The following is a 24,635-nucleotide window of genomic DNA, read 5'->3' on the forward strand; positions in this document are numbered from 1 at the left end:
TTCATTAATGTCATTATGCACAAGTTCACAGCCAAAAATTTGAATAATAATTAATATGTTCAATTAATGTGACGTTTCATTCGTGCTGCGTGACAACTCACTAAAAAAATTTCAGAAAGATCACTTCATTAATTACTAAATTGATAATTTTATCATTTTTACGCAATATGGAAATAATACATCATTTTTTAATGCCATTTCTATTTAATTTTTTAAAAATTTTATTTAGATCTATAGTTTATACTTATGTTACATCACACGGACGTGGCCGGTTAGCTCAGTTGGTTAGAGCGTCGTGCTAATAACGCGAATGTCGTGGGTTCGATCCCCATACTGGCCAATTACTATTTTTTCGCTTTTTTCCCCCATATTTCTTTTGAAATTATGAAATTATTTCAACTTTCAGTAGGAATAGACAAATATATATATATATATATATATATATATGTATTGGTCTACAAATGTGTCTTTCTGAGCATTTTATTAAGTTTTGTATTTGTGAATTTATGTTTGATGTATTATTGCTTCACTATGTTTTACTCTTCGCTGTCCTGAAGGGTCTCTAAATTGTGTGATTTGACTAATTATGGCAATGTCTTCGACGTGTTGTCTTTATATGAGAAACGAGTCCTTGTAATCACAACAAATTTCCGTAAGGATCAATAAAGCAGTCTTAGTCTTAGTTGCGATCTGTACATTTTTTCCGCATCTCTTGCAGACAAAGCCGTTGTCCACCGTCAGTCGTATGTTTTCATTTCGTCTTCTGCGCATGTCTTCACTAAGGTCTTTTCTTTGAGACTCTAATGTGTGTCCGGCGGCCTTTGTGAGAGCTCTCCAACTGTCAAATAACTGCAGCGAAGATAAGAATGAGTGCAGACTGTGCAGTGTTTCACGTGACTATGTAAACCCAGTAGCGACTTGAATATGTTTCTCAAATCAAATATGAATATTCGTTTTTTATAGATCTCACGGCTCTATTTTGCGTCTGTTATAGTTTCTCTATGTTTTCTTGAGTGGATGGGTCCTAAACAGATGACGCATATTTTAATATCCAACCATTTATTTTATATAAAAAAAAAAAGTTTCGTGGAATAACATTCGATACACCAAACATTGACCTGCAGTTGAAATGGATCAATATCTTACTTCCTTAATGCTATTAGAGCATGGAATAGTTTGCCTAAGCCAGTCAGGAAAACCAATGACTTGGCAGAATTTAAGTCATTGCTTAATTAAAATATTATGCATGACTAAATGCATGACGCTAAGGACGTAAGCATCTTCTTTTTTTTGGAGACCAACACTATTAAAAGTTACAGATCTAGTGGCCTTTCAGTTCTTTGCAAACTGCGGTACCGGGTATGCTATAATTATAGGATAGCCTACTCTTTCTTTTGCTATCCGCTAGCAAAGAGTAATAATATCCAACCATTTATTTTATATAAAAAAAAAAAGTTTCGTGGAATAACATTCGATACACCAAACATTGACCTGCAGTTGAAATGGATCAATATCTTACTTCCTTAATGCTATTAGAGCATGGAATAGTTTGCCTAAGCCAGTCTTGAAAACAAATGACTTGGCAGAATTTAAGTCATTGCTTAATTAACATATTATGCATGACTAGATTGCATGACGCTATATACGTAAGCATCTTCTTTTTTGAAGATCAACACTATTAAAAGTTATATATATAGTTCGTCCATAGTGGTTCGATGATGACCACTTTGTCATCCAGGGGATATTAAAAGTTACAGATCTAGTGGCCTTTCAGTTCTTTGCAAACTGCGGTACCGGGTATGCTATAATTATAGGATAGCCTACTCTTTCTTTTGCTATCCGCTAACTAACAAAGAGTAATCGTGTGTATTTCTTTTTTCTCGAGTTTACCATTATTTCCCCAGTTCCTATGTTTTTCCATCTAGAAACGAAAGTATATTTAGACTTTTTTATTTTTAGTTGTTGCTTGCCAGTTTGGCGTTAACACCTGGTTCTCAAGTCATTTTTTTTTTAGTCAAATTGTATTTCCCACAAGGAAGGGAGAGCGTTTTCTGATCTGGATACCCGACATGAGTTGGGAAAAAGTAAAGGCGGTTGGTCGTGGTGCTGGCCACATGGCACCCTCGTTAACCGTGGGCAACAGAAACAGATGACCTTTACATATTCTACTCTATACATTGCAAAATCTGAAAGAAGGCCTTTCTGGCATGTACACAATGAACTTTTGTTAAGAAACGTGTGTGGGCGGGTGTGTGTGTGCGGGGGTGGGTGGGGGGATGTGAGGGAATGCGTGGTCAATATACAGCAACAAGTTCTTAAGTCCATATGCGCTAATTACTAAGCATGACCTCCGGGTAGGTATAACCGGTGTCACGGCTTTATCCAGGGTCTGACCAGATGTGACAGGCGGTTAAGTGCTGGGCTACCAGTGTCTTTCACCCGACGATCAACGTAACCATTATATTCTGTTGTTGTTTAATCTCACAGCTTGACTTGGCGGAGACAGAAATCTATAGGGCAGAATGTTCATTCACTGTGGTCCCAGGTAGGGACACGTACATTGATCCAAAAGCACAGAGACGTGCCTAGCAATGTGCAGGTAGTGCGGGCAGCACTAATCATCAAGTGGTGGGTTTTCAAACTTTCCACCAGAATCTATTAACTATTTGAACCCGAAATGTATGACAGTGTCACAAGTAAAAGTTTGAGAAACACACTGAATTCTGAAATACACCCTTTAAAATAAATTTTCGGTGTTTTATTTTATTTTATTTTTGAGGGCATCAAAGGGAGCTGATGTCATCAAATACTTCAAGTACGAAACTGTAAAATCATGAACAACCACTAAACTGAACCTTGTCCATGACAAATGTTGTCTTAAATATGTTTTAAACTGACGCTTCATCTTATAAATTATAGACGTTACTTTAAAAAAAAAAGTACATAATCTGTTAATCGAGTCTTGGGTGTTATGAAAAATAGGAATACCGGCATCGCTCAGGTATAATAAGTAGTGTAGCGAGGGGGATACAGTTTGGAGCAGAATAGCACCTTTGATGGTCCGGCAACGGACACAGCTTCTGGACCAAGGCGAACCACCTAATTGGAGCTACTAGACCGTGGTCAGGCATTAAGGGGATTGGCGCCGCCATGCAAGTAGAGGAATGCAAGAGAGGAATGGAGAAAGATGGTCGACAGATCATGCGTGGTGCCGGATCAGTTCTACAGACTAATGGATATGTGAAGTGTAGTGGCTAGTGTTGCGTACAGTTTCCACACAACCCCCCCCCCCCGGCACAGCATGTAACCTTCGCCCTAGGCCCCACACATCATGTAAACTACGCCCTAAATCAGCACAATGCTAGAGCTGGACAAGATCAATGGGCCTAATTAAAAAGACCAGCTTAGGCGCCTACTTGTTTTACCTGACATAGGAGAGAGCACCTGCAGGCGGCTTCGGAATGAGACAGCAGGAGATCACTTACAAAGGCCGTGGGAAACACATTTGAGGCCTAAAGAAAATCCACTGCCGAGAACAGACGTAGATACAGTGTAGAATGGACCTCATTCACCAGTCGTAAACAAACAACATTTAGCCGCGTGATTCTATATATCTTCTATACAAATTATGTAATCAATAATGGCTGTCACGTGATACGCATTTTTCCATTGTTTTATCAATATTATGACATGGCTAAATATGTTTATTTACGATTGGTGAATGGGGTCCATTGAGATCGACCACCGTCGAAAAATGGTTAAGTCTGAGCCGGATGTGGCAAAGTATGTAGGTCAAAGACAAGCCTTATAATTATTACATTAAATCTTTATTGAAAGTGTCATACACAATATTTGAATAAATAATTTAAATACATTGATTATTCATCAGAGAATAAGGTCAAGATTTGAACATAACTCAGGAATATAACTCAGTTGAAATAGAGCCTCATTCCTTTCTTTTTCTACGCAAATGTTGAATATATTTGAAGTTCGGAGTTAACTCCCCATTGCTTGCGATGATCGCCTGAAAAGTTTGCAGAAGTGAGATTTGCATATGATTCAGAGATTGCATTTTGTTACATTGTGCGATGTTATATTCATAAAAACATAAACTTATTTCTTTACACACTAAAGTAGTTTGCATATGTTTAGGTGATAAATAGCAAAGACACTGTGCAATGTTAATAGTCAATGGCTTTGTCAGCATGAAATGCGGGAAAATGTGCAGGTCACAACTGGGTTTGCGTGGTCACGTGATATACTGCTCTCATCCTAAATCTTCGGAATCGAAAACATTAATTAAAGTTATATTAAGTTGTTTTTTTTTTTAAAGGAAGTTGATTTAATTGCTTGGATAGCCAGATTTAGCGCAAGTTTACAAGAGATAGCGCCAGAAGCGAACTTATTATAGAGGGTAGCGAGTGGGGCAAACCATCCAGGACCTCGTCTTAGTGGGCCTCAGCAATAAAGTCACCCCATCGTATTATTCGTGGCCCTGATATGACACTCGACCAGGGTTGCGCCGTGACCTACCGTGGCCCATATCGAAGGTGCCTGTTGCGCACACTGCTAAAGCCGCCTCTGGAAATCCAGTAGATAAACTTTAAAGGGAACATCCGATGGTTTGGCAAGTTTTTGATATGTTATAAATTACAGATAAGGAATATATTATTCTTTTCATTTTATGTTCAATAATAACTTAGTCATTGATGTTTTTTTCTGACGTATTTTTTCTGCGCATCCAAAACGTTAAGATCTTTAACGAGTTTCTATGTGACATCAGCATGGCCTAAATGCAGGGGCGTAGCTAGGAATTTGCCATCATAGAAGGGCCCCGGGGGCTCGACCTCTTTGGGGGCCCCTGCATTTTGCTTGATATTTAATATTTAATGAAAAAAAAACACTCTTTTGGGGGGGGGGCCTCAAATTGGGGCCCGGAGGAATTTTCACATTCTCCACCACCCTAGCTACGCTGCTGCCTAAATGTGTAGGCTATACGTAGATCTGACCTGGTCGTTAACATCAGTTGGACTCGCAGCCCATTTACGGTACTATTTCGGCAGGGAGGGGTGTGGATGAAAATGCCCTTTTCCCCCTAGAGGTAGTTATTATAATGCTTTGAGTAGATCTAAACCTATTTGATTGTAGATGCAGACCTAGATCTCAGTAGTACCGACTAGTATGATGGTATCTATTATACGCTTCGGCACCACGTGACCACACATCTATGAAACATGTGTTACTAACATTATTGCACAATTAAAAAGAAAAAAGATGTATTTATATACGTTTAATTCCCCCCCCCCTTTTTCGATTAAAATCTCCAGAAAACTGTCAAGGCCTACATTCATTTTTATTTTCATATTATCGACTCACTGTACATCGAAAACCATTTAGTAAAGTTAAAAGAAATAGATCTAGGTCTGTGCAGTGAGACCAAGATCTTTTAAGCAAAGAATAGATTAGGCCTATACGTTTTAAGAGTAGATCTACATGCTTGACTATATGGCAGTGTGTATTTTCTCGCCTGACCACTCAACATACAACAAACACTATCGCGTGACCGTCTTGTCATGACACGTAGCCTAATATAGCTCTAGGCTAGCCTTACAATGACCAGTTTGTTAGAATCAGTCGTTCGCACGGTCTATCTACTTTTTTGAGACATAGATGAGTGTGAATGAAAATGTTACTTTTTTTCTCGAGTTGGTTATACTACTCGATGCTTTGAGATCTATTTAACTGTAGCAGTGACTATGATAGCTAGGCCTATAGACTATAGGCAGTCAATAAGCTTAACAGCTACTGTAAGAATAAAGCTATATGCGATTGGTTAGATATAGATTCGCCGTCAGTAGGGCCTATTCTTGAGGAAAGTGACGTATGCTTAACCTAAAACCGAAAGAACCTTTTTATTTTGGTCAAGAATTTACTTTCTAATTTATTTTAAAAAATTGTTTTTAAGCATTTAAATAAAAAAAAGGGGTAAAATCCTTACTATTATAACTTTTTACGCAGAATTCAAACATGTCAATAACCGAAATTTGAAAAAAACAAAACACCCCCCCCCCCCCCCCAAAAAAAAAAAACAGAGTTTCCCTTTAACTGACCTATGCACCATCTTGCTACAAAACACCATCTTTTCAGTGAGTGACATTTTATTAATACAGTAATAACAAAAACAAAACAAAAAAACAAACACAATGTTACATTTCTTATTACAGGACTGCAGTCATATTCAGCGAATGGTGTCTTTGCGTTGGACTTCAACTGTAAACAAAGATAGATATAAACATTCATTTTAAACCACTTGGTATACATGGCGTCACTTGGTCAACGTAACATTCATGTCAATTAATAACGTAAACAAATAATTCACAAAATATATATTTAGGTCAGTGCTCTCACCATTTCATCAATGTAAGGTAACAAGAGGCTGCCAAAGTATTCTGTGGCCTCTCTTGGAATCTGTGCTGGCATGTTATCGATGGAGCAAATCAGAACACCGTCACCAGCAAAACTGAAAATGAATACAGCCGACAACTAGAGCTAATTATTACAACACATATACACACGAAATGCATCCAACATTTGTTATAGAACTTAGGACCCCCCTAATGAATCTTTAATTACAAAGCCGTAATAGTCGAATCTATAAAGCCGAACAAACTGAAACGTGATTTGATAGCGAACATCCATGGGCGCCCGCAAGGGGGTGCAAGGTGGTGCACATGCACCCCCCCCCCGGGATTCTGAGTAGCCAAAAGCCTAGGGGCTTATCAGAAATCGATCACCGACCATCTACATCAGGGGTTCTCAACCTGTGGGTCGCGACCCCCTTGGGGGTCGATTGACGATTTGCCAGGGGTCGCCTAAGACCATCGAAAATAAGGATTGTTATTGTCTATTCTTCTATTGCTGTATGTGTGTGTGTGTGCGGGGGTCGCGGAAGAGTGGGGGATTCTAAAAAGGGGGTCGCCGAGCATAAAAGGTTGAGAACCGCTGATCTACATGCATCCCTCTGAATTCTAAATAGTCAAATTTCAGCCCATTTTTTTTTTTACACCTTCATATCAATTAATTTCCACTAAGTAGCAGCTTAACGAGTTTAGCTTCCACTGAATTTCAGCTATAACGATATGCTATTATTGTAACAAACTAGACTAGGTTAATTTGTAATTCATGTCCAACCATGTAAGCTTTATTGTAGGTTTGCAATTCAATATACTATAGCGCGTTAGTCGTGGCGGTATGTTTTTATTTGCACATAATTATAGTTTATATAGCTATAGTTTTCTATATTTAAATAAGGCCTAGAATAGGATACATGTTTTTTTTTTTTTTTTTTTGCTCTTTTTTTTCCTCGAGAAGACTTCATTGGTTTTGTCCTAGTTGTTAAGAGAGACGCGCTGTCTGTGTCTAACGAATATATTAGGTACAGTCTAGGCAGTGTTTGTGCTAAATTTACCTCTTTTGTGTTTTAACGAATATATTATGTACAGTGTAGACCAGGGGTTCTCAACCTGTGGGTCGCGACCCCCTTGGGGGTCGATTGACAATTTGCCAGGGGTCGCCAAAAACCATTGAAAAAAAATGGATTTTTATTGTCTATTCTTCAGTTGCTGTGTGTGTGCGGGGGAAGGGGGGGGGGGGGTCGCGGCTAAGTGGGGGATTGTAAAAAGGGGTCGCCGAGCATAAAAGGTTGAGAACCGCTGGTGTAGACAGTGTGTATGCTAAATTTACCTCTTTTGTGTGAGACACAATGGACTGAGAAATACAAATCCATTCGTGCTTCAATTCAAAACTTTGAGAAGATCTTTAAATGTTTGGCGGATCTAAAAATAACGGCTGCGAGTGAAACCAGACAAACTGCACATGTGTAATCAATGGCTTCATCTCGTGTGTTTCTGATTTGTTTGTTTTTTTAAATGGTCGTCAATTATTCATCTGTTCTTGGACCAGTTTTCCTGATGCGGGTGGAGATGTATCACTTACCTATATGTGTTTATATCCTTCCGTGCATCGTACAGACAGAAAGGCTTGTCAATGGTGGTGCATTCTCTCATGAACTCGATAGAGCCCCTGGGGTCAGCAGAGATATCACAGATTGCGAGAAGGCGGTGGGGGAGTGTAGGGCATCCAGGAGATGACGGCAGCCAGGGGGCATATGTGGGCTGCAGAGCTGTCTTGGCATCTAGAACTGTCATCAGGCGCGGGGCTCCAGGGGCCCAGTAAATTCCATTGATGATACAAGAGGCATAAGGAGCGATCTAAATTTGAAGCATCAAATCTTATCTTATCTTATCTTATATAATACAGACGTTACTTCAAAAAAGAAGATGATTACGTCCTACGCGTCATGCATTTAGTCATGCATATAATATAAAATAATATAAAATCACCAAAAAAGAGTCTATAACAAAAAATAGTCTATAACAACTAAGAAGTATATAGTCTATAAGAGAAATATAGTCCATAACAATACAAAATATAGTCTTTACTAGTCTAGAACAACACAGAGATAAAGTTTATATTAGTCTATAACAACAAAGAAGTAAAATCTATAATAACAAAAAAATAATTCTATTGCGAAAAAAAAAAGGCTATAACAACAAAGCAATTAAGTCTATAACAACAAAGAAATAAAGTCTACAACAAAGAAATATAAGTCTATATAACAAAGAAAAATAATCGATAACAACAACAAAAAATATATTATAGTCGATAACAACAACAAAAAATATATTATAGTCGATAACAACAACAAAAAATATATTATAGTCGATAACAACAACAAAAAATATATCATAGTCGATAACAACAACAAAAAATATATTATAGTCGATAACAACAACAAAATGTAGTCTATTACATAAAAAGATATAGTCTAAATCAACAAAGAAATATGTCTATATAACGAAATCTATCTATTTTTAAATGGCTTGGCTACCTATGAAGGGAGCTCGAGGTTCGACACCCGACTCGGGCAGAGTTGTGTTTACTGAAGGCAGTACGGAAAAAAACTTTTCCTAGATACCCCCTCCCCCCCCCCCCCCCCCCGCCCAACTGGTCCACTACTGAGATTGGACCAAAGCGCTCTGAGCATGCTATAAGCATGAAAGTAACGCTATACAAAAGCCATTTTATTTTTACATATTTTTTTTTTACATATCTAACAACCAAAAGATAAAGTCTATAACTAAAAAAGAATAACAAAATTTGTTCACGTCGTGGCTAAAAGTGGAGATGTATCTTTCTGGATGGTTCTCAAACTCTTCAGCATCGAACTTGCCGCCATCTTTTCTCTTATAGTGGTCACCACGACGTACAACGCATGCGTACAGTTGACTTGTGGCTGGTCACAGCATGGGGAGAAAAGTACATAACGTTAGAAGTGATCATCACAGCATGGGGAGAAAACTACATAATTTTTTAAAAAATAGACCCTTTCAATGCAATATGAAAGTACCATAAAATAGCTCTTTGGGTCTATGAACTCAATGCAAATAAATAACTTACACCCTTGGACTGAGACTTTTGGTAAATGTTCTGGTTGAACATATTCGTGGGGAAGTTCCTGGAACACTTCTTGAGCTCCCTGGAACATTTTAACGTGTTACGGATGTTATAATTAATATATTAAAGTAATTAGGAAATCAAGACACCATTAATTTTTTTGTAAAGAATTTTTTTTACTAATCAAACAAGAATTTTTAACTTACTAATGCCATTTAACAATAGGAGACGCTATGCTAGAATAAACATACTATGTTATAGGGACAACCCCCCCTCCTTTTTTTTTTTTCATTCGTACTTTGTTAAAGTCGGTGTTGACTTATAAAAATAAGATACACATTTCAGTAACTATAATAATAATTATAGGCATCCCAGCTCAGAAGAACAAAATGTAAATTAGCGAAAATACAGGAGGATGCACGGTGGCTGAGCGGTAAAGCGCTTTTCTTCCGAAACGGGGGTCCCGGGTTCGAATCCTGGGATTTTTAATTTCGGAATCTTTAGGAGCCTCTGAGTCCACCCAGCTCTAATGGGTACCTGACATTAGTTGGGGAAAGTAAAAGAGGCTAGTCGTTGTGCTGGCCACATGACACGCTTGTTAACCGTAGGCCACAGAAACAGATGACCTTTACATCAACTGCCCTATGGACCACAAGATTTGAAAGGGAACTTTCCTTTTTTAAATTAATAATTCAGGCCTATTATAAAAAACAAGTAGCCTATATATTTAACAAAAACAAAAATATAATCTAGACCGAGGGAAAATAAGACAGAGGGAAAATAAGACAGAGGGAAAATAAGACTGAGGGAAAATAAGACCGAGGGAAAATAAGACGAGGGAAAATAAGACCAAGGGAAAATAAGACCGAGGGAAAAAAAGACCGAGGGAAAATAAGACCGAGGGAAAATAAGACGAGGGAAAATAAGACCGAGGGAAAATAAGACAGAGGGAAAATAAGACTGAGGGAAAATAAGACCGAGGGAAAATAAGACGAGGGAAAATAAGACCAAGGGAAAATAAGACCGAGGGAAAAAAAGACCGAGGGAAAATAAGACCGAGGGAAAATAAGACGAGGGAAAATAAGACCGAGGGAAAATAAGACAGAGGGAAAATAAGACGAGGGAAAATAAGACTGAGGGAAAATAAGACTGAGGGAAAATAAGACTGAGGGAAAATAAGACTGAGGGAAAATAAGACTGAGGGAAAATAAGACGAGGGAAAATAAGACTGAGGGAAAATAAGACCAAGGGAAAATAAGACTGAGGGAAAATAAGACTGAGGGAAAATAAGACTGAGGGAAAATAAGACGAGGGAAAATAAGACCGAGGGAAAATAAGACAGAGGGAAAATAAGACTGAGGGAAAATAAGACTGAGGGAAAATAAGACGAGGGAAAATAAGACCGAGGGAAAATAAGACTGAGGGAAAATAAGACTGAGGGAAAATAAGACGAGGGAAAATAAGACTGAGGGAAAATAAGACCAAGGGAAAATAAGACTGAGGGAAAATAAGACCGAGGGAAAATAAGACCAAGGGAAAATAAGACCGAGGGAAAATAAGACTGAGGGAAAATAAGACTGAGGGAAAATAAGACTGAGGGAAAATAAGACTGAGGGAAAATAAGACTGAGGGAAAATAAGACCGAGGGAAAATAAGACAGAGGGAAAATAAGACGAGGGAAAATAAGACTGAGGGAAAATAAGACTGAGGGAAAATAAGACTGAGGGAAAATAAGACTGAGGGAAAATAAGACGAGGGAAAATAAGACCGAGGGAAAATAAGACTGAGGGAAAATAAGACTGAGGGAAAATAAGACGAGGGAAAATAAGACCAAGGGAAAATAAGACCGAGGGAAAAAAAGACCGAGGGAAAATAAGACCGAGGGAAAATAAGACGAGGGAAAATAAGACCGAGGGAAAATAAGACAGAGGGAAAATAAGACGAGGGAAAATAAGACTGAGGGAAAATAAGACTGAGGGAAAATAAGACTGAGGGAAAATAAGACTGAGGGAAAATAAGACGAGGGAAAATAAGACCGAGGGAAAATAAGACTGAGGGAAAATAAGACTGAGGGAAAATAAGACTGAGGGAAAATAAGACGAGGGAAAATAAGACTGAGGGAAAATAAGACCAAGGGAAAATAAGACTGAGGGAAAATAAGACCGAGGGAAAATAAGACCAAGGGAAAATAAGACCGAGGGAAAATAAGACTGAGGGAAAATAAGACTGAGGGAAAATAAGACTGAGGGAAAATAAGACTGAGGGAAAATAAGACGAGGGAAAATAAGACCGAGGGAAAATAAGACCGAGGGAAAATAAGAGCGAGGGAAAATAAGACCGAGGGAAAATAAGAGCGAGGGAAAATAAGAGCGAGGGAAAATAAGACCGAGGGAAAATAAGATTGAGGGAAAATAAGAGCGAGGGAAAATAAGATTGAGGGAAAATAAGAGCGAGGGAAAATAAGACCGAGGGAAAATAAGATTGAGGGAAAATAAGAGCGAGGGAAAATAAGACCGAGGGAAAATAAGACCGAGGGAAAATAAGAGCGAGGGAAAATAAGACCGAGGGAAAATAAGACCGAGGGAAAATAAGACGAGGGAAAATAAGACCGAGGGAAATAAGACGAGGGAAAATAAGACTGAGGGAAAATAAGACCGAGGGAAAATAAGATTGAGGGAAAATAAGACGAGGGAAAATAAGACCTAGGGAAAATAAGATTGAGGGAAAATAAGACCGAGGGAAAATAAGACTGAGGGAAAATAAGATTGAGGAAAAATAAGACCGAGGGAAAATAAGACTGAGGGAAAATAAGACGAGGGAAAATAAGACCGAGGGAAAATAAGATTGAGGGAAAATAAGACTGAGGGAAAATAAGACTGAGGGAAAATAAGACCGAGGGACAATAAGACCGAGGGAAAATAAGACTGAGGGACAATAAGACTGAGGGAAAATAAGACTGAGGGAAAATAAGACCGAGGGAAAATAAGACTGAGGGAAAATAAGACTGAGGGAAAATAAGACCGAGGGACAATAAGACCGAGGGAAAATAAGACTGAGGGAAAATAAGACTGAGGGAAAATAAGACGAGGGAAAATAAGACGAGGGAAAATAAGACTGAGGGAAAATAAGACGAGGGAAAATAAGACTGAGGGAAAATAAGACCGAGGGACAATAAGACCGAGGGACAATAAGACCGAGGGACAATAAGATTGAGGGAAAATAAGAGCGAGGGAAAATAAGACTGAGGGAAAATAAGACCGAGGGACAATAAGATTGAGGGACAATAAGACCGAGGGAAAATAAGACCGAGGGAAAATAAAACAGAGGGAAAATAAGACAGAGGAAAAATAAGACCGAGGAAAAATAAAACCGAGGGAAAATAAGACCGAGGGAAAATAAAACTGAGGGAAAATAAGACTGAGGAAAAATAAGACCGAGGGAAAATAAAACTGAGGGAAAATAAGACTGAGGAAAAATAAGACCGAGGGAAAATAAAACTGAGGGAAAATAAGACTGAGGAAAAATAAGACCGAGGGAAAATAAGACCGAGGAAAAATAAGACCGAGGGAAAATAAGACCGAGGGAAAATAAGACCGAGGGAAAATAAGACCGAGGGAAAATAAGACAGAGGGACAATAAAGACAAAGATACATTTCTGATTCCGTTTTGGGGCTTTGTATAAATCCAAATATGTCTGTGCTTAATATTTCTGGGGGAATGGAGGGGCATTGGGGGGCGCTAAGACAGGCTAGAGAGGCGAGGGACAGTTGAGATGCTCTGTGGGGTAGTCTGGACAAGAAAGTGCCTGAGAAACAAGGGCCATTCCTGTGAAAGGAAGACATCCCAAACAGATGTTTTGAGAAGGCATTAGGCAACTGTTCTTGGGACAGCCAAAGGAGATAGGGAGAGAGACAAGGCTCGTGAGCCTGTGACAGTGTAGGTTCTCTCAAGTTGTCTTGACAAGAAGGTGTCTGAGAAACACTGATTGGAATACAATCCGTGAGCCTGTGATACTGTAGGTTCTCTCAAGTTGTCTTGACAAGAAGGTGTCTGAGAAACACTGATTGGAATACAATCCGTGAGCCTGTGATAGTGTAGGTTCTCTCAAGTTGTCTTGACAAGAAGGTGTCTGAGAAACACTGATTGGAATACAATCCGTGAGCCTGTGATACTGTAGGTTCTCTCAAGTTGTCTTGACAAGAAGGTGTCTGAGAAACACTGATTGGAATACAATCCGTGAGCCTGTGACAGTGTAGGTTCTCTCAAGTTGTCTTGACAAGAAGGTGTCTGAGAAACACTGATTGGAAAACAATCCGCGAGCCTGTGATAGTGTGGGTTTTCTCAAGTTGTTTTAACAAGAAGGTGTCTGAGAAACACTGATTGGAATACAATCCGTGAGCCTGTGATAGTGCGGGTTCTCTCAAGTTGTCTTGACAAGAAGGTGTCTGAGAAACACTGATTGGAATACAATCCGTGAGCCTGTGATAGTGCGGGTTCTCTCAAGTTGTCTTGACAAGAAGGTGTCTGAGAAACACTGATTGGAAAACAATCCGTGAGCCTGTGATAGTGTGGGTTCTCTCAAGTTGTCTTGACAAGAAGGTGTCTGAGAAACACTGATTGGAAAACAATCCGTGAGCCTGTGATAGTGTGGGTTCTCTCAAGTTGTCTTGACAAGAAAGTGTCTGAGAAACACTGATTGGAAAACAATCCGTGAGCCTGTGATAGTGTGGGTTCTCTCAAGTTGTCTTGACAAGAAGGTGTCTGAGAAACACTGATTGGAAAACAATCCGTGAGCCTGTGATAGTGTGGGTTCTCTCAAGTTGTCTTGACAAGAAGGTGTCTGAGAAACACTGATTGGAATACAATCCGTGAGCCTGTGATAGTGCGGGTTCTCTCAAGTTGTCTTGACAAGAAAGTGTCTGAGAAACACTGATTGGAATACAATCCGTGAGCCTGTGATAGTGTGGGTTCTCTCAAGTTGTCTTGACAAGAAGGTGTCTGAGAAACACTGATTGGAATACAATCCGTGAGCCTGTGATAGTGTGGGTTCTCTCAAGTTGTCTTGACAAGAAGGTGTCTGAGAAACACTGATTGGAATACAATCCGTGAGCCTGTGATAGTGTGGGTTCTCTCAAGTTGTCTTGACAAGAAGGTGTCTGAGAAACACTGATTGGAATACAATCCGTGAGCCTGTGACAGTATATCTTATCTTATAAAATACTGACGTTACCGTACTTCAAAAAAAAAAGAAGATAATTACGTCCTACGCATGTCCCTAGTGCAGGATAGACATAGTCGGCGACAGTGAGCGTTGTAGATAAGTGAAGACAGAGGAAGCGACAGTGAAACTAGTGAAACTGCCATAATTTTTTAGTGAACCTTTCGTTGAGTTGCCTCCCTTGCCTTAAGTTTACAACATATTCTAGGACATGGACTCAATATTTCGACTGAGAATTCTTCAAGAATTTTGTTTAAAAAAAAACAGATTTACCTGTGAAACATTCCCAGAGCCGGTGAACACAAAAGTTAATGCACCAATGGATTTTGGCATGTGGCCCAAAGCTATTTCATAGCCCGCATCACGTACGGCTTGCCTGGCCATTGCTGTGTTTCTATAACTGTGACTTGGACCAATCAGCTGTATAAAATGAATGCTTCAATGCGCTTATTCAGACGTTTACAACTTTATAAGCCTGACCTGCATGACCCACCAACTACACCAACTACCCCTTCATTTATGATTTGTCATAGATTACTCAAAGAGCTAAGCAATGAGCTAGCACCAGTGTCAGGGCCGGTCTTAAGCCACTGCAACCTATGCTGTCGCACTGGGCCCCGCGCTTTCACAGGCCCCGCGCTAATTTTATGTGTAATTATTAATTGCAAAATATATACGAAAAATTACTGGAAATAACCTGCACTTATTAAAATTTCCTGAAAACTCATAAAAATCTATTGACAAATAGACAAAATTACCATTTGTGTGTGTCAGTCATTATGGGAAACGCCATTCCTACGCGCGATAAAAAAGACATTGTCAGCTTTCATGTAATAAAATGTAATGATCGGACAAATTTTCCCCTTAACCGAAAGTTCCAATACGTATTTACTTTTATTGTCACTGGCATATGAATATGCCATAGGTTGCAAGGTTAGTAAAGTAAAGTTAATATGATCGCAATTTTGTACTTAGAAAAGAATGAATAAAATGCAAAGTCGAATTTTTTTTCTAATACAAAATCTTAATTTTCACTTACTATCCTTATTCCCACCCAGACTAGGCCCCGCGCAATCAGTTTCGCATAGGGCCCCGCAATCGCTAGGACCGGCCCTGACCAGTGTTCAAAATACTTTTTTCAGGCATCTCTTAACCAGGGCAGAGTACCATGGGACTGGAAAGAAGCTAATGTCACCCCCCCCCCCCTATTTAAAAAAGAAGAAAAATCTGACCCAGGAAACTACAGACCAGTATCACTAACCAGCATCACATGTAAAATCTTGTAACACATAATATTACCCAACTACACCTGTTGATTTTTGCCCAGGCGATATATTGCTAATTTCGACACGTACATATTTTTTTTCCCTTACTAATAACAACATAATACTATAAACACTCACATTAAGCACACAATAGCTTCTGTGTATTCTATATAATCCCCCCCCCCCCCATTTTCTCCCCGCCCCCCCCCCCTTTACATTTTTTAAATTTAGTTTCTCTTACAGTCTTACAACTATTAGGCACATCACGCTTTATAACTCCACCCCTCCCAAATACATACTTATTACCCGTGAATTAGATTACCGTATCGCTTATCCCCCCCCCCTCCCGCCCACCAGGACACACATCCTACGCTTTAGAAAATAGTCCTGCATATAATCTATGAGTATTCCGACTTTTTAGCTTTTTATCGAAATACTTGAAAGGTTCTCTGATGTTTACAAACACCATCAGTTTTTTAATAAAGAGTTAACAATCATATGAACTGTACTGGAATTGAGTTATATATTCCATTTCAACTTATATATAGATATTATAGCCTATATTATATTATTTTATATTATATATATATATCATTATTAAAATTGAATTGCGCAGAAAGCACTATTTAATATTTTTTTAAAAAAAAAGGTAATGCGTGATTTTGGACTTCAGTCCTTGACCATGATGCTCTAAAGCAGCGGTTCTCAACCTTTTAAGTTCGGCGACCCCTTTTTACAATCCCCCACTCTGCCGCGAACCCCCCCCCCCCCCACACACACACACACACATACAGCAATAGAAGAATAGATAATAACAATCCATAGTTTCGATGGTCTTAGGCGACCCCTGGCAAATGGTCAATCGACCCCCAAGGGGGGTCGCGACTCACAGGTTGAGAACCCCTGCTCTAAAGGCTGAGCTAACAGATTATTATTTATAGGAAGAAACTACGTATAAAAAGTAAAGAGCGTATAATCTTGTACTTTTCAATATGTCGGCTTCCAAATAAAACAAAAAACAAACTTATTGGGTTGAAATTGTAATAAAAATCGTTATTAGTCAATTTAACCGTTGAGGTATCGATCATGAAAATATCTCAGTTGTGTCGTAGGCCAAGGGTAGGTAATAACAGGTTACATTTTTCGTAGTTTTTCGTCCTCGGCGAGTGAGAGATTTAGTGATGAGTGAGTATATAGGCCTACAAGGGTTTTGAAAAATATATTTCTATGATTGGAAAGAGTAGCCTAATGTATAAAACTGTGAACGATATTGATATGTATTTCTTATCATTGCAAGACAGTAGGAACTTTTGAAGCTGTGGTTTGAAAGATTAAAAAAAATAGAGTAAAAAAAAATAATTCTGTTGCTTTTTAAATAAAAAATGTATTAATTAATCAAAAAGAAATATAATAAACAAAGTAATAATAAACAAAAGTAGGCCTAATATAGAAACATAATGTTTATATTAACAACAAGTGGTAACCTTTGACCCTTAACTATTAATACTTACCATGAATGGTGTATGGTGACCAAGGGCTAATAGTCTGAGACCCAAACCATGAAGAATATTTATCATCCCAGACACACCTGCGTATTTACCGAAAGCAACCATGCGGACGCCTTTATCATCTACCATCTTCTCATAATCAATCAGTCGAATGTCCTGGGGATCATGAAGGAGCTTTCAAATATCTAGTGTCTACCTTTTTTTTCCCACTCCAATATATATTTTTTAAAGTAATTCAATAGCATTATAATAAGTTTAAGCAAATTTTTGAAAGCTGTTTTTTTAACTGTCTGAAAAAGCATAAGAACTAAGGCGCCCAAAATCCTATTGAGTCGTAAGACATAGTCTTTTCAGTTGAATAAAATTTAACGTAACAATTTTTGGCTCAAAATCCTAGTTAAAAGAATTAGTACATTTTATTTTTTTTTTGCGAGATAAGAACTTTTAAATATTAGTTGAAGAAACCATTCTGTCATTAATTGAGTATGGCTACTCTCCCAAGCTATGTCATGCTATGATTGGTAGAAAGAGATGAGCTTTGCGAAACAGTCTAGATGCTAAATAAAACTAACTCGCCTCCATGAAATTACGAAATAATTGCGTCTTCTGTCACATGAGGTTAATGTTTTAATGCTTACCAATTTATCTATGTATCAGGGGCGTGGAATCAAGTGCGTCTTCTGTCACATGAGGTTAATGTTTAAATACTTACCAATTTATCTATTTATTAGGGTCGTGATGGCTGAGTGGTTAAGCGCTCGGCTTCCGAACCTGGGGTCCTGGGTTCGAATCTCGGTGAGGACTGAAATTTTGAATTTTGGGATTTTTAGGGCGCCCCTGAGTGAGGGGCATTAGTAAAGTTGGTTGGTCTTTGTGCTGGCCACATAACACCCTGCTCTCTAACCGTTGGCCATAGAAATAGATGACCAAAAGGTCTGAAACGGGAACTTCATTTTTTCTATCTATCTATCTATCTATCTATCTATCTATCTATCTATCTATCTATCTATCTATCTATCTATCTATATCCATGCACACTTATATTTTGTATTAGTTAATGCAGTTCTCCAGTAGCGTCACTAGGCGGTGCGGATTGTGGGCCGCACTTAAAGTTTCCATTCAGAACTTGCGATCTATAGGGCACATGATGTGAAGGTTATCTGTTTAGGTAAACAAGGGTGTCATGTGGTCAGCACAACGACCAATCTCCTTCAGGTAGAGATGGGTGGAATCAGAGGTGCACTAAAGATCCCAAACATAAAAATATCAGTCTTCACTAGGAACCCTCGGTTCGGAAGCCAAGCGCTTTATCACTCGGCCACCATGCCTCTACTAGCTGAAATTGGCGAAATCGATTCTTAGAGACGCCATTGCAGCTCTCCTCTACCCTCACTTAGAAACATTTCTAACAGTGATGAATGATGTTTCTAAAGTAAATTTTCTAACAGGGACGAATGATGTTTCTAAAGTAAACTTTCTAACAGGGACGAATGATGTTTCTAAAGTAAACTTTCTAACAGGGACGAATGATGTTTCTAAAGTAAACTTTCTAACAGGGACGAATGATGTTTCTAAAGTAAACTTTCTAACAGTGACGAATGATGTTTCTAAAGTAAACTTTCTAACAGTGATGAATGATGTTTCTAAAGTAAACTTTCTAACAGGGACGAATGATGTTTCTAAAGTAAACTTTCTAACAGTGATGAATGATTTTTTTAAAGTAAACTTTCTAACAGGGACGAATGATGTTTCTAAAGTAAACTTTCTAACAGGGACGAATGATGTTTCTAAAGTAAACTTTCTAACAGTGATGAATGATGTTTCTAAAGTAAACTTTCTAACAGTGACGAATGATGTTTCTAAAGTAAACTTTCTAACAGTGATGAATGATGTTTCTAAAGTAAACTTTCTAACAGGGACGAATGATGTTTCTAAAGTAAACTTTCTAACAGTGATGAATGATGTTTCTAAAGTAAACTTTCTAACAGGGACGAATGATGTTTCTAAAGTAAACTTTCTAACAGTGATGAATGATGTTTCTAAAGTAAACTTTCTAACAGTGATGAATGATGTTTCTAAAGTAAACTTTCTAACAGTGACGAATGATGTTTCTAAAGTAAACTTTCTAACAGTGATGAATGATGTTTCTAAAGTAAACTTTCTAACAGTGACAAATGATGTTTCTAAAGTAAACTTTCTAACAGGAACGAATGATGTTTCTAAAGTAAACTTGCTAACAGGGACAAATGATGTTTCTAAAGTAAACTTTCTAACTAGGAACCCTCGGTTCGGAAGCCAAGCGCTTTATCACTCGGCCACCATGCCTCTACTAGCTGAAATTGGTGAAATCGATTCTTAGAGACGCCATTGCAGCTCTCCTCTACCCTCACTTAGAAACATTTCTAACAGTGATGAATGATGTTTCTAAAGTAAACTTTCTAACAGTGACGAATGATGTTTCTAAAGTAAACTTTCTAACAGGGACGAATGATGTTTCTAAAGTAAACTTTCTAACAGTGATGAATGATGTTTCTAAAGTAAACTTTCTAACAGTTATGAATGAGGTATCTTAATTAAACTTTCTAACAGTTATGAATGAGGTATGTTAATTAAACTTTCTAACAGGGACGAATGATGTTTCTAAAGTAAACCTTCTAACAGTGATGAATGATGTATCTGAATTAAACCTTCTAACAGTGATGATGTTTCTAAAATAAACCTTCTCAAGGATAGCATCCAGGAGAGGCATGTTGTCCTCTTGGGCCTTGATGGTATGAGAAAAGAAAGCATACGTCTTTTCTCTTATCAGAGATTCCACAGGCACTGCCTTTACGCCAATCATAAGGGACGCCTCTGACAGATCTTCTTTTATGACCGCACCGACATCTGAATATTCCTTTTGTGAAAAAAAAAATGAGCTAATCAAATATCTAGAATAGACATAACCTTTGGATAAAAATAGACTTATGCTGAAATAAATACAAAAAAATACGAAATGCATACAATGTTTTATGAATATCAGACCAGGCATGGACTAGAGTTCATTGATAGAAGTTTGTATAATATGTATATATATATATGAGCATATATGTTTGTATAACATGTGGTTTAGATTAGGCCTATATTTTGGTTTACTCGTGATAATCCTATGGTTACGGAAGCGGAGGTATGTTTTTTTCTTAAATACAGTTATAATGTGTTGTGTTGGTGTAATGCACAGATTATAAGACAAATCTCCTTACCGATAATAAAGATTATTATTATTATTATCAGTGCTTTTTTTGTAAAAAAAAAAAAAAAAAATAGGTCCCGGTACTCAGTAGTTGATTGCCTAACTTTTAACTACTAAAAATTAATAATATACGTTAAAATACAAGAGAAGTAATAATTTTTTTTTAAAAGGTGACAGTATGACGTACCAGTGCGTACCGTCACAAAAAAGCCCTGATTATTATTATTATGTTAGAAATGAACGAGTAGTCATTCTCTGGCGCTGCCAGGGTCGAGTTTCGCTAAAGAGAAACAAAATTCAACGTAGTCCCTTTAACAGTTTCCACTGTTATAGGCTATAGGTCTGTGAATCGATCAATCGCGGATAAGAATTTGTTTCCGATTTCCAGTCTATATATAATATTTATAAGTCTATGGCCTATATGTCAAGAAAATTATATTTTTGGTGCAATAAGATATTCTTTTAAAGGTGTATTTCTTATTCCAAATGATATGACAAAATATGTATGAGTAACCTTCTTCACTAGTGCATGGAGCCCGGTTCCCTAATCAGCAATGTTTAAGTCAATAATCAACATACACAACTAGATAAACACATGACAAGTGGACGTAATTATTGTCTGTTTAGAATTTATAAGATAAGATTTGAAATGAAACAAATAAAAAAGGAGGAAAAGATAGATACGGCAGACAATTTCCCGCCTAGTGTGAACGTTACAACGAAACGTGAAAGATTCGTCAAACTATAAATAACTCTGTCAAAACCGTGTAGTATGCAAGCAGCCTTAAAACATGGAACAGCAGCTGCTAGATTTGTACCCATTGTTACCACACGCGTGACTCAACGATCTTTTTCATTAGCCATATGAGGTCATGCGAGGGAAGAAAAATAGTTGCTTCCCAGAAATGGATGGGGGTTGGAGCGGGGGGGGGGGACAGATTTGTATTGCCTACGTGGAGTTTGTGGAGAGATATCTGAGAGAATGCGATACAATGAATGAGCTTAACTGACCTTCATACTGTAAGCTCTTCTGTTGGAAGGCTGGACTATCACTTTGACACCATTCTGGATGAGTTTAAGAACTTGTTTGGGAGACAGAGGAGCTCTCCGCTCCCAGACATTGACAGCTTCTCTGAGAATAGCTACGACAGGCTGCAAATGTTCGCCATTCGTTGGTAAATGTTCACAATTCGTTGCTAAATGTTCGCCATTCGTTGGTAAATGTTCGCCATTCGTTGGTAAATGTTCGCCATTCGTTGGTAAATGCTCGACATTCGTTGCTAAATGTTCGCCATTCGTTGGTAAATGTTCACAATTCGTTGCTAAATGTTCGCCATTCGTTGGTAAATGTTCACAATTCGTTGCTAAATGTTCGCCATTCGTTGGTAAATGTTCGACATTCGTTTGTGCATTGTCAGACATTTTCAATACAACTTTTTGCCTTTGATGACAGGTCTATTTTTGTCTACATAAATTTGTTTTTAGTAAGTCTAGTAGTAGTGTTAACCAGAGGCGTAGTGAGTAAAACGTGGACCAGGGGCAAGGTACATTATTGGCGTATACCCCCCCCCCCCATTTTCCATAAACATTAAAAAGAAATATAGGTTGCGTGTAGCGCGCTTCTAAGGGTGGCACCCTGGCCATCGTGTCCCCTTGCCCCCCCCCCCTTCCCCAATATCTTTTCTAGTTTACGAGATCTAAACGGGACGGACGGACAGACGGACAGACATTTCGCACAAAACTAATAGCGTCTTTTCCCCTTTCGGGGGCTGCTAATAATAGTAATAATTATAAAACGTATGTGACCAAAAAGAAAATCAGACCAAAAAAAAAAAAAGATCATTAATATTAAAACTTAACCAGTTTTGGGAGATTTTCGCGATAAACAAAACACTCTCAAAGACATGAAATTAAACTTCAATGTCGTAAATTAATCAAAAAGTTTAAGATTCTAATGGAAGAGTTTACAAAAAAAAATAATTATTCTACAGTGCTAGAAAAAAGCACAATAATTATCCTTTAACTTTAACTCTTTCTCTGCTAATTGACGATACCATCGTTGATTTGACCTCATTAAATTAAATTGTCTGATTTTATAAGCTTTACTTTGTGTTATTGAAGCCAGGACACAATGCAACGGCGCCTGGTGATTATATATGCCCAACCTGCGATCGCAGCTGTGTATCAAGGATTGGCCTCTTTAGTTACACAAGAAGTTGCAAAGGGAAAAGATCGTCTCTCGAGACGTAAAATGCCACAGACTTTGTGTTATATAAAAAGAGCCTGCACTCCCCTTTAATTCTATATCAAATTAAATATTTTCTGATTGCAAACGACAAAGTTATTAAAGCTTAATCATAACAGGGGGAGTGAAATAGTCATGAGCAAATCGAAGAATTCCGCCGAAACGTGGAAAAATAAGTACGGAAAGAAAGAGTTAAAAAAAAAACACATAGCTTATCAGCACTGCCCAACTAGCAGGAAATGAGAAGGCTGACACACTCGCCAAGAGTGGGAGAACAAACTCACAAGTAAACTCTGCACTCTATCCAGAAGAATTGAAGGAATTAATTGTAAACAAAATAAATGAGAAATGGACGAGCTCTCATCCAAATCACAAGAAAGATGACGCTTACTATAAGCTATCCAGACAAGACCAACGTCTAATCTTTCGACTCAGGACCGGACACAACAGAATGCGACAACATATGTTCCGGAAGCTCAAAATTGGAACTAGTAAAATCTGCCCATGTGGAGTATCACCAGAGAATGCATGTCCTCCAAAACTGCTCTCTTTACCAAGAGTCCCGTATAAGACATTGGCCCCAAATCACCCCAATAGAAAGGAAAACTATATGGAGAGCTCCCTGATTTGGAAACCACTGCGCAGTTCATCTCATGTATTGGTCTAGTCATCTGAACACTCCAACATAACAATGAGAACGATGAAGAAGAAGAAGAAAAAGACGAAGAAGAAGAAGAAGAAGAAGAAGAAGCACTGCCTTTATCCTGTACACTGGATAGACCAAAGTGCTAGCTACTTGAAGTATTTTCCTCCCCTTCATGAAAATCTACACACGAACGTGACATACTGACAAATTTGATAAAAATATTTGTAATTAAATGGCTGATCGTTGTGCTGGCCATATGGCATCCTCGTTAACAGTGGGCCACAGAAACAGATGACCTTTACATCCACTGCCCTATAAACCGCAAGGTCTGAAAGGGGAACTTAACTTTACTTTATTCTTAAAATAATGTTTTTCTTGAAAATTAATTTAAAAAAACAAAAACACGTTTTTAACTCTATGTTTTGTTTACATTTCTTTTCTTACCTTTAAAATAACAGAGAAAACAAGTATATATTGATAGTCATGATAGACCCTACACATTCAATATGTCCCAACCTATCACACCAGAATAAAATTCATGTCCATGCCATCTAGAAATCAATATATCGTAAACATTTATAAGATAAGATGCCTTTTAATAATAGTTCAGAAAAATATGCAAACAAATTAAAATGTCCCTAGAATCTAATTCTAGCGAAGTCGGTCATTTTCAGTACATGTAATTAGACAAATGAATACACACTATGAAATATTAAGCTTCTAGCCAGATGATTGTAACCCGATATGTTGATTATATTAAAAACATGTTTATAAAATACTTGCACGGATATTTTAAATCCTTTCTCAATGAACACGTATTTTGATTGTACAATGTTGTTGTAACTGTCCTGCGCACTGATATCGTCGCGCACTACTTTACACCCGACAAGAACAGTTTCCTTAATAAGCACACGTGACAAATGACAAGATAAAAACAGAGCCTGGCGTTCTGGAACAGGAGCGTCCTACGTCCTGCCAAGTAGGCTGCCTTCCGGGTCCGGTAGC

The 24,635-nt window shown here is 38.1% G+C and overlaps 1 protein-coding gene and 1 non-coding gene across 2 annotated transcripts; one reads left to right on the forward strand and one right to left on the reverse strand.

Annotated features, from left to right (window-relative positions):
• The first annotated feature begins 266 nt into the window (after positions 1–266).
• Trnai-aau (transfer RNA isoleucine (anticodon AAU)) lies at positions 267–340 on the forward strand. The gene has a single exon. It is a non-coding gene; the product is annotated as a tRNA-Ile (tRNA).
• A 3,477-nt stretch (positions 341–3,817) lies between these two features.
• On the reverse strand, positions 3,818–22,260 carry LOC106076601 (alpha-aminoadipic semialdehyde synthase, mitochondrial-like). The gene is made up of 10 exons (XM_056026446.1): positions 21,751–22,260; positions 20,227–20,403; positions 17,511–17,663; positions 15,008–15,154; positions 9,520–9,598; positions 9,228–9,355; positions 7,996–8,270; positions 6,409–6,520; positions 6,211–6,270; positions 3,818–4,024 (listed from the first exon to the last, which is right to left on the reverse strand). Exons 1-10 carry the CDS (start codon positions 22,159–22,161, stop codon positions 3,947–3,949), a joined length of 1,620 nt encoding a protein of 539 aa, XP_055882421.1. The 5' UTR covers positions 22,162–22,260; the 3' UTR covers positions 3,818–3,946.
• Positions 22,261–24,635: the final 2,375 nt, after the last annotated feature.

The sequence above is a fragment of the Biomphalaria glabrata genome, chromosome 4 (genome assembly GCF_947242115.1).
Source record: "Biomphalaria glabrata chromosome 4, xgBioGlab47.1, whole genome shotgun sequence".
Classification (NCBI taxonomy): domain Eukaryota; kingdom Metazoa; phylum Mollusca; class Gastropoda; family Planorbidae; genus Biomphalaria; species Biomphalaria glabrata.